Source organism: Spea bombifrons, chromosome 5 (assembly GCF_027358695.1).
Source record: "Spea bombifrons isolate aSpeBom1 chromosome 5, aSpeBom1.2.pri, whole genome shotgun sequence".
NCBI lineage: Eukaryota > Metazoa > Chordata > Amphibia > Anura > Pelobatidae > Spea > Spea bombifrons.
In genome coordinates this window covers 89,716,977-89,732,635 of record NC_071091.1, presented here as the reverse complement: position 1 = coordinate 89,732,635, position 15,659 = coordinate 89,716,977, and the positions used below count along the sequence as shown (strand labels likewise).

General features: G+C 39.7%; 1 protein-coding gene across 1 annotated transcript in view; it reads left to right on the top strand.

Annotated features, from left to right (window-relative positions):
* JPH1 (junctophilin 1) overlaps nucleotides 1-15,659 on the top strand; it is a 42,239-nt gene that overhangs the window by 22,101 nt on the left and 4,479 nt on the right. Inside the window, exons 3-4 of the mRNA XM_053466646.1 lie at nucleotides 11,332-11,450; nucleotides 14,572-15,197. Coding sequence (XP_053322621.1) covers nucleotides 11,332-11,450; nucleotides 14,572-15,197 — 745 coding nt within the window. The remainder of the gene's footprint in view (nucleotides 1-11,331; nucleotides 11,451-14,571; nucleotides 15,198-15,659) is intronic.

Here is a 15,659-nt window from a genome sequence, read left to right as displayed (position 1 = left end):
TTATATTTGTGTGTAAGTGAGCGTATGTGTGTTACTGTAAGGTGTTAGTATTTGTGAGCATAGGATGTTAGCCTGTGTCTGTTAATGAATGGTGTTAGTGTGTAAATGTTAGTGAATGGCAAGGCTCGACAAACCGAGCGCCAGGTTGGGTAATATATAAAAATAAAGACATGATTGGGGAAGAAACCCCGTTAATCTTTGCGTTTGTACAAGGAAACTTAAGATTCTTCAAGCAATTCCTTTGAAATTTTAGTTTACACTTTATAGCGTGCGGTGTGAGGGAAGCTGTGCATGGAGCGTAGCCAGGCGGATGAGTTGGAATTCGGGTACATTCCCCTGTAGTTTCTTGTTGGCCGGAAAACTCCAGATACCAGCCAGCAAAACAGCGTTTGCTGCAGACATTATTTTTTTTCTGTGGTTTACAATCCATTTTGCCTCCAATGTTGTCTCCCTTTTGACAATGATGGAAGAATCCTTCAAGTAAGAACTGGTTTCCTGGATTTGGGGAGCTTTATATACAAAAGGATCACACCCCAACCCAGAGCCGTGTCCAGGAAAGACGTTCCAACTATGGAGTAATGCAATGATTAATGTATATTTTATTCATCTTCTATTGTGAGCAAGTTGAGAAGGAAAATATATAAAATATCAAGAAAATAGTAATAGATCTGGGGCAGTGAGTGCAGTATTTCTATCCAATTAGCCGTAATTCTTTGTTCATGTAAATATTAGCCGAATTTGACAAACTGTATCACCAGGGAAACCACAGAGATTACGCGTTGGCATGTTCAGATCTCGATACAATCGAACAGCTGAGATTTTGTTTCGTACGACCCACAGATCTTAAGGAAGATCTCCGATTGGGTACTTTGTATGGTAAACTCTGACCGCATTGTTAATTCTGTCTTTATAGCAATCTTGTAGTGTTGCATGTTTAATAACAAGAAGCCATGTGATTACGCAGAAAACTATGGTGATCCTCACATCAGATGTCTTCATGTGCACCTTTGATGTAACTGTAACAATGTAACCTGTGGAAGCTTTCATCCCCGGCTAATCCTTCCGTATTGATCGCCCATTTATGAAAATGTCAGTAATTGTGGACTTCCAGAGTTTATGGAGTCCATTGAACTTATAAATCCAGCCTGCGCTGTTGGTTATATGATTAATTTATACATGTCGGTCCTGAATGGACAGGAATGCACTCTTGTGGTTCAAGCAACCCGATGTCGCCTGTGGGCGCTACTTAGTAGGTGACATCATCCCATCATCATTAGATGACTCAATAATACACTAGAAATTCTGCGCCTTTTTTAATTTCAGGATATGGAGTTATGAAAGTTCACTTTAAGAGATTTCTGTCTAAGCTGTTAATGTACAGAGTTTGTAAGTGCTTTATTTGCCTTGACAAGATACGACAATATACCATGAATTCCATGCATTCAAATCAATGAGCTTTCACTGAAACGAACAGAATAAGTTATGCCGATTCCATCCTGCTTTAACCATCATACCTACAACATGCCTTACAAATTGTTTACAGGGCCTCTTAGCAATAGATGAGCGCCCTTCCCCCGATTTTTAAGAGATGCATTGTTGCTATGGAGATCGCTTTTTCCATCTCATCTGCTGTAACCTGGTTTTCCACATCAACAGAATTGCTGCAAGCAAAGCATGATCTTTGCTAAATTTCCGTTGTGTGCATAGAACACATATAACAAGAATATATTGTTTTTGTTTTTTTTTCTCATGTAACCAAACTTTATTTTTTTGATCACTTTATTTGAGTTTTGTTACGTTTGCTATACTACTTTATATTGCGGCAGGGAAAACCGCTTTCAGATCATCACATTGATGTTCAGCTTTGATTGGCTTGTATGTTTCGACATCACTAAAAACACAGCAGTAACCTAATAAATAGCGGCCTCTTTTATATTATTGTCACGAATGTGCTGATTAGCTGCTGAGTACGTTTAGCATCAAGAACTGACCCAGAAAAAGAGGGGCAGTCCTTAGTTTTGATACTGTATTTAGTATTCTTGTGTCTTGGAAGCTGCTGTAGTTGGTAAACCTGCGATATTATTTAAAGGGTTCATATTGCGTTTCGATGCAGCAACATGCTTTCGCGTAGATATGGGTTGCGTTAGAGTTTGATTACCGACGCTGACTGGTTCTTTTTGGTCATAATTAAGTACGTCTTGTAAATACTAAAATGTATTTGGTTTTTTGCTGGCGGGATATTGTATGCGTGTTACTTAGGAGGGTCAACCACAACAATGGAGCAAGAAGTGAAGGTGGAAAGTATCAGGAGTGTCTTGTAGAATTGTGTGTATCCTTTTAGTGCCTTGTAGCATTATTGTGTCCTGTAGCTGTGTTATGCTTTTATATAAACCCTGCCAAATGTTGATGCTAAGAGGTCTCCTTTCTACATGCATTCATATGTCTTCGCTATAGTAGGCTGATACAACGCAGTGACGGCACAGTCCTCCATATATCCACCGGAGAACCCTGCGAAACCCAATGCGAGCTTGCATGGCAAAGAGCAACATCTCCTGCAAGCCAATGATCTTCAAACGGTGACTTCAAATATAGTGGGGTTTCCATTGTCCTTTCTCTTTAAGTTATAAAATATTCTATTCTATAAAATATTCTATGCATGCACTCTTAGATTTGTTGTTAATCAAGGCACAATTCCAATTAATTTGTGGTTCTTTACTTTCCAAGACGTCTGCAGAAATCGAATACTTATTTCCCACTCCAGCCTGCTGATTAATTTTTGGCTGTTTCTCTAGTGCTCTTGTGTGTTTCACAAGCCCTGCATAACTCCACTTGGCCATCTGTCCTCTGTCTTTTTATTTTATTTATTTTTTGCCGCGTGTCCTGCCCATCACCATTTGTTGGAAAGACTTCATTCTATGCTATTTTTATTCTGGACATGTTGTAGCCCTAGGATATCTACATAAATATCAGTGATGATGCTTGATATGTCTCACATTGTGCCTTTGGGCAGCACATTTTATGGCAATATTTAGTAGGGTAGTACAGTCCTATAATAACTTGGCACAATTACCCCACATTAATGCATCATCACTTTGTAGTGCAGTGGATGAGAGACCATTTTTAAATGACCTAACATGCAGGACAAGTTGCTTACATTTCAGTGACTTATATAACAGAGGAAGTTAATTAGGGTGCTATAGCCATTCCTATAGGCTTTATTGCAGTTGCTATTGGTAAATGGAAGGTGAAGTTAATTTTATTTGTGTATATATAGATGTTAATAGTTTATTTTTATCATTTAACAAAAGAAAATGATCTGACCACCCTGACCATGCCTTTCAAACAGCATGCGTTTTTCTTCAAGCAGATGCTATATAACTATAATAGGAAACAGAGTGGTGGAGTGCGCTACCAGATTACACCTTTATAACACCAAAAGTGTGTTATACGTTCATGTACACACCAGTATCCAATGCTGTTCAGTAGTGTGTGTGTGTGTGTGTGTGTGTGTGTGTGTAAAAAAAAAAAAAAAAAAAAAATCAATCCTGAGAATCTCATGGCACAATAAAAGTAATTATCTATGGATAAGGAAACTCAGATGTTAACTGCAAAAGCGTAGACCAAGTCAAATGGTAAAAGATTTTGGTAAATAAGAAGAATGGCTGAGAGTCTCTGGCAGCTGCAGTTTAATGTTGATAAAATGTAAGATGTAATATAAGATGCTGGGTAATGCGCTTGGGATGTAAAAATCCCAGAGCAGAATATAGCATTGGGGATTTATGAGTAATTATTTCTTAAAGGTAAGCAGACGATGCAACAAAGCTTTAGAAAAAGCGAGCAGTTGTATCACGAGGCATTAGTAGCAAGAAGTACTTCTGCCACTTTACAGACCCCCTGGCCAAGCCTCACCTAGAGTAGCTCCCCCATCTTGAGATGGATATTGGCGCATTGGAGAGAGGGCTACAAAAAAAGTGGTTTGCAGGCAGGGGCGTAACTAGAAACCTCAGGGCCCCGGTCCGATAATCTGTTAAGGGCCCCCCCACCCCCAACCCATCTATCCCTTTCTCACGATCTACCCTCTCCCTCCCTACCCCCCTTCTGACGATCTACCTTCTCCCTCCCTACCCCCCTTCTCACGATCTACCCACTTCCTCCCTCCCCCCCCTTTGTAGGTCACTTACTGTCAACTCCTGTGTTGGGAGCGTGAGGCGTTTGTCTCGGGTGCCGGCGCTTCACTGCTGAGCGCCGGCATATGACGTCTTATCCCCCGGCTGCCAGAGTGGCATATAGGGAAATAGGGCATTTCTGGAGGCAGAGTGGCACATAGGAGGTCAAAAGGTATATCATGGGGCACAGAGGCATATAGAGGGTTAAAAGGCATATCATGGGGCACAGTGGCATATAAGGGATATAAGGCAAGCCTGGGGGCAGATGTGCATAACTGGGGGGGGACAGGTTGGAAAATAAAAGGAAATAAAAACAAAATATTTTTCTCAATCAAAGCTTTTATTTAAAAAAATAGTTTACATTTACTAGTAATTTTTTTTCCTAAATATTCAGATTTTGGGGGGTCGTCTTATAATCGAGCAAATACGGTACTATATTTCTATAACATATACACACACACCTCAGCAGAGTTTATGTACGCGAGTGTAAGTATATGCTTGTGTGATGCGTTTGGGGGGTTTTATGGGCTAGGCACCGACATGCAGTGTAGGCAATCTGAGATCTAGAGCTTGGTTTCATGCAGAAAATTGGGTGCTCGGGTCAAAAAACGTTCATCGCTGCTATAAAAGAAAGTAAAAGCAAGCAGATATGCTGAAATTAGAACTCCTTGTCACCCAAACCACCTGTTCACCATCTCACCATATGTATTTTATGCATATGATCTATGGTAAATTTACATGAACTCCGGTATTTATAGGAAACAATGCCAGGTTTTAAAGATCCCGTGCCAAAGAATTCTTGATGCTGATTGTGGGCATGCATACTACTTACATGTATAAGAATACATTCGGTTCTATTGCACAGAATAAACTAATGATGAAACCCCAGTTTTATGTATTGTGCAGCTTAAAGGATCCTTAAAGTTTTGGTTTTTTCTTCATTTTCTCAAATGTTGCTGCTGATACTCTACACTTACTGTACTTGTGGGTGTTCCCGCTGACATTGCTGGAAGCGCCCACATTTAAAGGGGAAATGGGCGGGAAGTGATGGGCCAAACATGGAGCATTCACCTATAAGGTATGCTTATAGGTGAACAGTTGGCAGGTAGAAAAGTGGTCTAAATCACCAAATGCAGCCAATGCAATGGTCATTTCCAAACTGCTGCTACTGTGTTATTAAATGGTTAGCAAATATACAGTACGTGTGAAAAGGGTACAAGTTATAACTAGTGGTATGTAGCTGGCCCTCTGCACACACATTTTAGTTTGTCGTCTGAGTGATCGGCATTAAAAACAAAGATCTTTTATTAAAGCTAATTTTATTATCCGTATTGTGTACTATACACTTCATTTATTTAGTTCCAGGAGATCTCTGCCCACTGTCCAATTCGGAGCTGTACTTTACCCCCTGTTCTATGCTTACTTCGTGTTTATAGAGCATCGATATATTGCATCATTGAATCATAAAGTATTTGTCCTTATTTTTAGGTGTTTTGGTGATGACATGGCAAATACTAGTAGAAATGTAGCCTTATAAACCCCATCATAATGTTTTTGAAAAGCAGACAACCTATAATATTTTGTTATGTTTTTTTAACCCTGGCTTTCATGCCTGTCGGTCATAGAAAGAAAGTAGGCATCTGACAGATGGCTCTATAAATTCACAGCCCCTCAGGTATAAGAAGGGATAAGAATAGCTTTAAAAAATAAATAAACCGCTTAGTGGTTGGCGATAAACACTGATTTTTAAAATTCCAATTCGATTGCAAATACGAGTGGTGTAGAAAAGGGAGAGAAAACCCCAAAATACCATTGAATGTAAAAGTTCCAAATTCCAAAAATACAGTAATTGGTTGCAATTAATTTAGTCCTTCATGCATTGACTGCCCCCCCCCCCCGCTTGGGTGGTGGTGTGGTTTTGTTATATGAAGGCCTTTCAGATATGGCTCTTGGACTGTCAGCTCCTTGGTCTGGAGGATTCTCTGTTTGTTACTCTATTTACCCTGTAAAATGGTTAGTTTCCTTCTCCAGTTTCTGCCGTGCTTTCTCATGCGTTGGCCTCTGACTGAAAAGCTTTCAGGATAAATCATTTCCCCAATGTTTATTTTATATATCTTGCTCTTATCCTTATTAGGAGTATTCTTTTTTTGGCATTGACAATATATAAGTAAAAGGCTGCTCTTTTGAGAAGTTCAGTTTACAAGGGTACAGCACACACGATCACTCGGCACCAAAGAGATACAAAGAGCTTTTAGGGGAACAAACTTTTTAATTCCCTGAGCCTGCTATATTTCTTTGCCGTGTTTTACTGATATGTGGATATAGAAGTTAATCACCTGCAGTGTTCAAGATAAATACGTTATCATGTAGTATTTTTGCATCGGTACTGCTGTATTTGTCTTTGTCGGGGGTAAGCGCTCTTGAGTTGTTGCTTTTAGCTCTTTGAGTCTCTACCTCTGTGAAGCAAAGCACACTTACCTGCTGACTGGCCTTGAGTATCATTTGCTCTTTGAGGAGCGGGAATCAGTCTGTTAATGTGTGGTGTTTTGGGGGGCACTTTTTTTCACCCTGTGCTTAATTCCACAAGAGTGTTTTGGAATAGTTTAATTCTGTTCTTTTATGTGCTGTCAGTAGGAAATACTGAGATATCAGCTGTTCGCTGTCAAAGAGGATTCCAAGAACCCCAGATTGTTTTCCAGTTAAAGCAGGATTGCTACAATCCAGCATGCGTGTACCCAATATGTCAATTTACGTCATTGGAATATTTAGCTTTTGATAAGCAAGGCAATTAAGATCTTTCATAAAAAAAGGAACATTTTCTGCAGTCGTTTTAATAGCAGACCTTAGAATTAAAGAGAACCTGGATCACAACAAAATGCTCATACAATGCACCACTTGCATATCCTTCTCATGGATCTAAAACATTTCTCTGAACATCATGATGTCCCTTTTAGAAGGTCGGTGATATGGAGAGTAAATGTCCTGTAGTGCGCAGCAATAAAATGCAGAATAATAAAATGCATCCCATAATCAATAAACCAGAAAGTACACAGAAATAATGGTCTTCGCTAGGTTCCTTGTAAGTAACATTTGAAATTCAGTCTCCCTGTGTCCCCACAATATTTCTAGGCGATGCCCCGTTTGGAAAGTTAAAAGCTTTTATAATCCGAGACTCGTGGCGAGTTTGTAGCTTCATGCTATTCACGCACATGGCCGGCCAGTAGGTCCCCTTACCGATTACGTGTTCATGTGTAATTGTATTAGTTGGAGAAGGTGCTACACAGTACTTCCATGTAACACGTGCCAAACAAAAGATGGTAGGCACAGATGGTACGCCAAGGCCCCACATTATTTCAGATTATGTACAGCGCTGTGAAAAAGTATTTGCCCCTTCCCTTTTTTTGTTTCTGCTTATTTGTCACACTTAAATCTTTCAGATCTTTCATTTTAATACTAAATAGAGGGAACCCAAATAAATAAAATGAAGTGTTTAAATGGTTTCCTTTATAGAAGGAAAAAAACTGCCCAGCCCTACACTTGGCCTATGTGAAAATTGTCCTCCTTAGTTACTTAGCGCATGAACGACACATCCAGGGGGTCACAAAATAACAGACTAATAGGTAAAGAACTGATAAAGCGATTGTGCAATTGCATCTAGGGGAGAGTTGCAAGGAAAAAACCCTGCTGGCCAAAATGAACATGAAGTCTCTTCTCACATTTGCCTAAAACATCTTAATGATCCCAAGACTTGGATAATCTGTGGATTTGAGTCAAAAGTGGAACTTTTTTAGGAAGACATGGGTCCCGTTACATCTGGCGAAAAGCTAACACAGCAATCATGCAACAGTCGAGCACGGAGTGTTTTGGTCTGGGGCTGCTTCAAGACCTGGACGTCTTGTCGTAATTGATAGAACCATGAATTCTGTTCTCTACTCATACTGAAGGAGAACGTCCGGCCTTCAGTTCATGGCAAGCAAATCCGCCTCCGAAAACAAACAAAATGAAGGTTTTTGGAGCGGCCTAGTCCTGACAAAAAAGGCAGTTTATGCCTGAAAATCTTCCAATGTGGCTAAATTAAAACAAATGTGCCAAAGTGTGTGCCCAAATTAATCTCCAGCGATGTAAAAAGACCAGTTACCGCAAATATCCGATTCCAGTTGTTGCCATCAAGGGTGGCACAACCAGTTATTAGGTTTAGGGGGGCAATTCGTTTTTTAAACACAGGCAAAAATAAATGATCCCTTAAAAGCTGCATTTTGTGTTTTCTTTGTTTAATGTTAATATTAGTTGAATTATCTGATGCTTTTAAATGTGACAAATAAGCAAAAAATAGATGAAATCAGAAAGGGGCAAATACTTTTTTCCAGCACTCTTGTCCTATCGCAGTCTGTAGTGTCTGAACAAAAACTATAAGCTATGTAGCTGGTGCTGTTCTCTGATTGATTATGTAGAGTTAATGGTTTCCTAATTTAGAAATGTTCATGTCTGCAAATGCTTGGACAAAAGGATACTGAAACAGAGACCGACATCTATATAGTGTTTGTGCAAATTCAAGACAACCCGATGATGGTTGGCTGTAAAAAGCAAAAATGCATCCCAAAGAAGGCATGTCGGAAGAGAATGCTCCAGGTGGGAAGTACCGTATTTGCTCGATTATAAGACGAGGTTTTTTCCAGAGCAAATGCTCTGAAAAATACCCCTCGTCTTATAATCGGGGTCGTCTTCTAATCAGACCCCAAAAAAATGGCTGGGGCCATGCTGCTTACCGGTCGCGAGCAGCGTCTCTTCCGTTAGAAGCAGGAGGACAGGAAGCTTGTAGCTTCCTCACAGAACTCTATCTCCCCCTCCCTCCTCTGGGGGCGGGGCCAGAGAAGTTGCTGGTACAGCCGGTCCCCTGCAGAAGTCTTCGAGTGAGAGATCTGCAGTTCAGGTAAGGGGATGGGGGAGGGTTTTTGGGTAAGTATGTGTGATTAATGTGTGAAGTATGTGTGATTAATGGAATGAATGAGTATTTAAATGTTTGTGTGTGATAGCATGGATGTGTAAGGGGGGGTGGGGGTTGTAGCATGGCATAGAGAGGCTGTAATCCCACTACTATCATCCCCAGGTGCCTTGGCTTGATAGGAGTGTGATATGAGAGTATATGCCACTCAGCCCCATGATATGCCTTTTAACCCCCTATATGCCAGAGTGGCATATAGGGGTATAAGGCATATCATGGGGCAGAGTGGCAAATAGGGGGGGTATAAAGCATTTCTGGGGGCAGAGTGGCATAACTGGGGGGGGCAGGTTGGCAAATAAAAGGAAATTTAAAAAATATATTTACATGAATTAATATTTACTGGTAAAACTTTTTTTCCTATAGGGTCGTCTTATATTCAGGCTTTTTGTTTTTTTCCTAAATTAATATTTTGATTTTGGGGGGTCGTCTTATAATCGGGGTCGTCTTATAATCGAGCAAATACGGTACTTACACATGTACACCTATATGAAATAAAGCACAGCTGACATACATTTTAGATAGTTACATGTCTTTTACATTCTATGTAACTTTGCGAAATTAAACATGTAACATTAATTTGGGGTGTATGTGCCAGATGGAAGACGTACAGCCGGTGGTAATGATAACCAAAGCAGGCAGAGTCCCAGGAAGCATTTCACAACTTCCGACTTGGACTGACGGTGGGATTACATTGCGGTCTTAGCTGAGGATCTTGGGAAATGGAGGAACAATTTCAACAAATTGGTTTTACCGTTTCACAGGAAAATGAGCAACAAACTGGTATTCTGGTTTACGGCGCATTCGCAGGCAGCACATTGCTTGCTTTAGTAGAAGCAGGCAGCAGAGGGGTTAAATGACATCGAGACTCCTTCTCTACCATCTGTTTTAAAGAAAGGGTAAAATACCCTGCAGTTTGTATCCGTTTAGGAGATCATTTGGCTCTTTATCTCTAAACTGAAGATTGAGCAAAACCTGCTCTATTTGCTTAGCTAAATGACTTTGTTCCTTTTGGATGCGTGCTTTGCTGATGCAGCATCACCTGCTTAAAATGTTCTGTACGTGGAACATCTATAATGAAATTGCTTTTTGACCCGAAGCTTCGTGACATGTTTTGAGTAAAGCTTTTGATAAATGTAACGTTTAAGGCTGTACCCGTAGCTTTACATGGCTTGGTGTTTGAGTTCACATTGGTTTAGTGATTGCTATGCTGCTACATTGAAGATTTTGAGTGTTTTTTTTTTTTTTTTTTTTGTGGGTTTTTTTTTTCTTTAATCAGACATCTGTCCTTTGTTTTCTTACGGAATAAATTGCTTATCTCTCCTCATGGGCACCTGGCAAGCTTGTTGTGAAGCCGTAAATAACACCTTAACTACTTTGTGGATGCAGACTTGCCTGGAGCAAGCCATTTTTTTCTTCTTAATTGGAGCAAACTTAGACTGTTTAACTTATATGCTGATACGACTGAAAACTGTATGCTTTAATCATCTTACGAAGAGTCTCAATGCGGGTCTGTCACCCAAATCATATTAAATCTTATTAAATTTAAAAAATCTAAACACTGGAAAGTATTAATGTGTGTGCTTACAAGTTTTTGATGCAGATTTAACATATACAACATACCGTAATTACCCTATACAACATGTAACATAATTAATGGGAACACTTATTTTTGGCATGAATGATTTAAAAATGTATTTGAATTCTGTGTTTGCCACCACCATACAAATTCTGCTCCAAACAGAAACTTGGTCCTCTTGAAATTCTCATGACCAGGTGGTTCACTTTGAATCTTACCATGTAACTTTCTATGTATTAATGTGCACTATATTTTGCCTGTTTTCCCGTTTTGAATTTCTCAGGCAGTATATATGAGTATGACCGCCGGATCTAGACATTATTTCAGAATTCTTTGTGGTTAATCCACTTAAACGGCAGGAATTGGCTTGACAATATACCCTAAGTGTTTGACATGGAATGTTGTGTCCTTCTCTTTGCTGCCGTTTAATATGGATAACAGAGATGTTTCTGTTGGGGAGGATAACTAACGGAATGTCCCTTTTATAGCCGTTTGGGTTTCATGTTCCTTTTCGGAACACTTAACGTTAACACTGTTGGTGGCAGCATTATTACTCAGAGCTCACGTTTGTTTCAATCTTCTTCTAGGACAGCGCACGCTCGTGCCAAAGCGGATGCGGCGGATCAAGCCAGCCAGGCCGCACGACAGGAGTCCGACATTGCAAGAGCTGTAGCCCGAGAGCTGTCTCCAAGCTTCCATCAGCCAGGTAAACCACATAGAACTATATGCATGCATTACGTGGTCAATGCTATTGTGTCTAAAGGCATGTAACCGAAACCTGTCAAACCATTGTTGCTGCTGTTTTTCTTTTCTTTTTCCATTTAATTTGTGTACTTAAGAGCAACACTTTCGTGAAGACTGCAGTGCTTGGTCTAAGAGGCCTTTCTCCGGTATTATATACTAGACTACAAAGCCAATTGCTAGTGCGACATCCACCTATTCTCATGATTTCTATTTCAAAACTAAATTGTCACTTTTACCTTATTTGATAATTTGTAGTCTTTTGAAGGCAGTCTGAGTAGTTTTATAACGTAAGCATATTGGTCAGAGACGTAAGCATTGTCCTGTATGGTTTTAGGTTACACATAATTGCTTAGACTTAATTTTCACTTCCATTTTGCATCAGATAACCGTTCTCTTGTAGCAGGTTACGTAACAACCCTATTTGTCCTCTCGTAGTCTAAGCAGTCCTGACTTTTAGCTGCTAATTGAGGTACAGTACCTGCTCCTCGTTCTGGAGACCGTATAAAGCAAACTGAGCCACTTGGCCACAAGTTGTTTGTTTTCCTGGCCGGGTACGGAACAAAGTGATCCTTGCTGCTGAACGAGCGCAGCGACAAAACTGCAGACACTCCGCTTCCGAAGGAGTGACTTTTACAGAACGGCGCAATCGATCACAAATCTGTGATCTGCCAGATTGTTTTTAGAAATGTTTCACTTTTTCATATCTTTTTAACAAGTTACATCTTTCTGTTTTGTAGCCATGATTAAAGTAACTTGGAATACAAAGATATATAGTGCAATAACTGTCCAGATGGGACAACTTTCACTTCGGTGTGTCCAAGTTTGATGAACTGAGATGCCACTAAGTATATTATTAAGGGCCAGTTGGAGTTTTCCTCTTCCTATATATTTTGACAGCTCTCCTTCTAGTAAAGTCATGACATTGAGTGTGCTGGACAGGACACTCCCGTGTTGGCAAATATAGCTTAGAGTCTCTGAGCCATTTTGTATTTTTGGAAATATAATGAACACAATTTCCCTTTTTGTGTTTAAGGTCATTGTTAGTAATTTTAAGATCCACGTTAACTTCAGAATGACTCTTTAAATTGTATTTTACTATTATTTGTACAGGTATGATACATGTTACTCCTATACAGTCACGATTTTCCTTTTCACTCTTCTCCATTAAAGGAATCTTAATTGAGTTAGTCATAAATAGCCTTTCTCTTCTTGTAGTTGACATTTTAAATGGATAATAGCTCATTGAGGGTGTGCATTTTAATGTATCTATGCTGGTGTTTAATTATCTTGTTCTCTTTTTAATCTACAAGTACATCTAATATATATTTATAATCACCATAAAATGCTTATAAGTTAATCTCTTCTAACCTACTAAGTGATATTTTACCGGTTCTATTTCTCTTTTTTACTCTAATCATAATCGCTACACTTATTTTATTATGTGTAATTTGCAATCAGGCACGTGTTTAACAAGGAAAACTATAATGGCAAAGATATGAATGTTCTAGTTCTTAAACTCCTCTTGCCGCCTCTTTATTTTATTGGAAAGGTTTGGGTATCTAACGCTGCAGATTACTTACTAAAGCCTTTTGAAATGTATCTACATCCCATTTTTATGGTGGACCTGTCGTTTACATTTTAAGCTAACCGCTAAGTACACACGGTATAGTATTTATTTAATAATTTAGACCAAGCCAGGCCATGAACTTGATTAGGGCTATGTATAAAAAGTGGTCATATCTCATGTTAACCGTTGAGATTCCTGAATGGACCTCTTTTCATGCTACAATTTATATAGAACCACCATTGTTCCTGCATTTAGGTGGAAAATAGGTTATTTCTTAATCTATATTTAATTTGGATGAAGAAAACCATGCAGAAGTGTAATGCAGTATAATACAAAGTCAGAGCATTGCTTAGCAATCAAATAAAACATTTGAGACTCTGGAATGTAACTGGCCATTGTCCAAATTTAGGGATTCAGCATCCAGGCTAATATATGTGCCCCTTATTTCAATGCTGGCTATAAGATAGGGAACCACTTGCTTATGAAGGTTTAATTCAGTGTAATTATGACTCTAAGCCACCCTCTCGCAGAGAATCATGCAGGGTGTAGTCAGCTCACCTTGTAGTCAACCGCTGCCACTGCTACATTTTAATACATTCGATGAATACAATTTTTTGATAAGTATAATTCCCTGGAAGCTTAGCACTAGAGCTAGATCTTTTTGCAGTGGTTCTGCATCTCTTCTGTGCACATTGAAATTATTCTGGGGAAGAAGTATAAAGCTGTGAGTTGATGAGTGATCGGAGAAGAATGATTCTTTGCTTCTCTAGCCTCTGAGCCATGAAGCTGTGAGCTTGTTCCTGGATCGTCGGGCTGGTATGCGATTACTCTTCTAATGAACGCAATCTAGCAATAGGGTTCAGGTGGCGAGGGGCTAAATGCAGATGAATCGCAACCCCCTGCCCCACCAAGAAAGGCACAACAAATTCATATAAACCTTAGGAACCAAACCATGTTAAAAGACCAGTTTTATCCTTGGAAGTCAAAGGTAATGGTAGGAGGCACAGTAACATTTTAGGTCCATAGCAGCCCAGATCCTGGAGTTTATTAATCTGATCCAGAAAAGTGGATGTGTATTCCTTAGACACCAAGGCCTTTATGGTCTGGTCTGGTTAGAACAGGATTAACAAATTACTTAGCTGCTTGAAATATCTTTCTCAAGTATAACTTTGAACTGGTGATATGTACATATGCTACACTTCCTCTGTACTTTTGTGTGTGTGTGTGTGTGTGTGTGTATATATATATATATATATATATAAATAATCATCCTTTCCTTGTGTGGATCTGTTATTGCTGCTCTTGTTAATGAAATGCATGGAACTGATATAACTGTTGCATTAAATTAAAGGCCCGTTGGGTTTTTGATGCAACGTACTGCAGAGGTGACTATAGGTGTTATATGTGAGAGTACCTCTGCCCTCCTTTTTATTGGTTTTATATTACCTTATTTATCAAGTTATGGCATGCCTCAATACATTGTGTATTCATCCGTGTACTCATCTTCTTGCTTCAGGTCCAGATTACCTCAGGCAAAAGTTTCAGGAAGTTGTTGAAATAAAAGAAAACATTGAAGAAAAATTGCCGAAGAAACCGCCATCCCCCAAGGATTCGCCACATTTTTACAGAAAGGGCACAACCCCACCGAGAACACCAGAGGAGAGGAGAAGGCCCGCGTCGCAGTCCTCGCCACAACAAGCAAAGAGGAAAAATTCTAGCTCCGCAGCACCTCAAATTCTTGGAGGAAAAAGTTCCTCAAGCGAGAATCTTCCAGTATCTTCCACCAAGCCTTTGTCTCCTAAGGTTCCTGTGAAAGAAGAGGTTGTTGCAAAACCGTCTCCAAAGGGTTCATTTGGCCATAACCCTAGCACTACTGGCAATGGGGACCTGCGTGGCGACTATCATGAATACTTTGTAAAAAGTCCTGCACAGTTGTCTTCAGAGCGAAAAGAAAATGCCAACTCATCAAAATCATCTGCATTAGCACGCACGCCACAGTCCCAAACACCGAGCCCCAAAAAGCCTGTGACAAAGCCTGATGCCAAAGAGAGCAGACCTGAGCCAAAAGTCAAGAAGTCCGATACTGTGGCACCAAAGAAACATGCCAATAATAAATTGCCTTCTGTCAATGGAGTGAACTCTGTAAGTAGTATCTCCAATAGGAATCATTTTCACTGCTTATGTGCAAATGGTAGCTATGTCATTTCTGTAGTTTTTATGTTAACTATGAACCAGTCTAGATATTTAGAAACAGAAAAATGTTAATGTATTATGTCATTCCACAAATACAATGAGACTGACAAATGGGGGATGCATCTTTCAGACATCAGCCCCCTCACGCAGTACCAGTAAATACACCCCGTGTACCCGTTTAGCAGGGCCTTCATGTTTCATACCTACATGTTTTTTGTGGGTTAAGCATGCCCATAGCTACGGGTTCGTGGTATGAAGCCTCGTTCTGTCATTTAATGTGACTTTCCAATAATGTTACTATGCAAATGAGGGAGCCTTTATAACCATGGGTAACGGGAGAAAAAGTGGCACCAGAAATAATGCAATTCTGTCCACCAAATTTATTCAGTTTGGTACCTGTTTGGGGGGGGG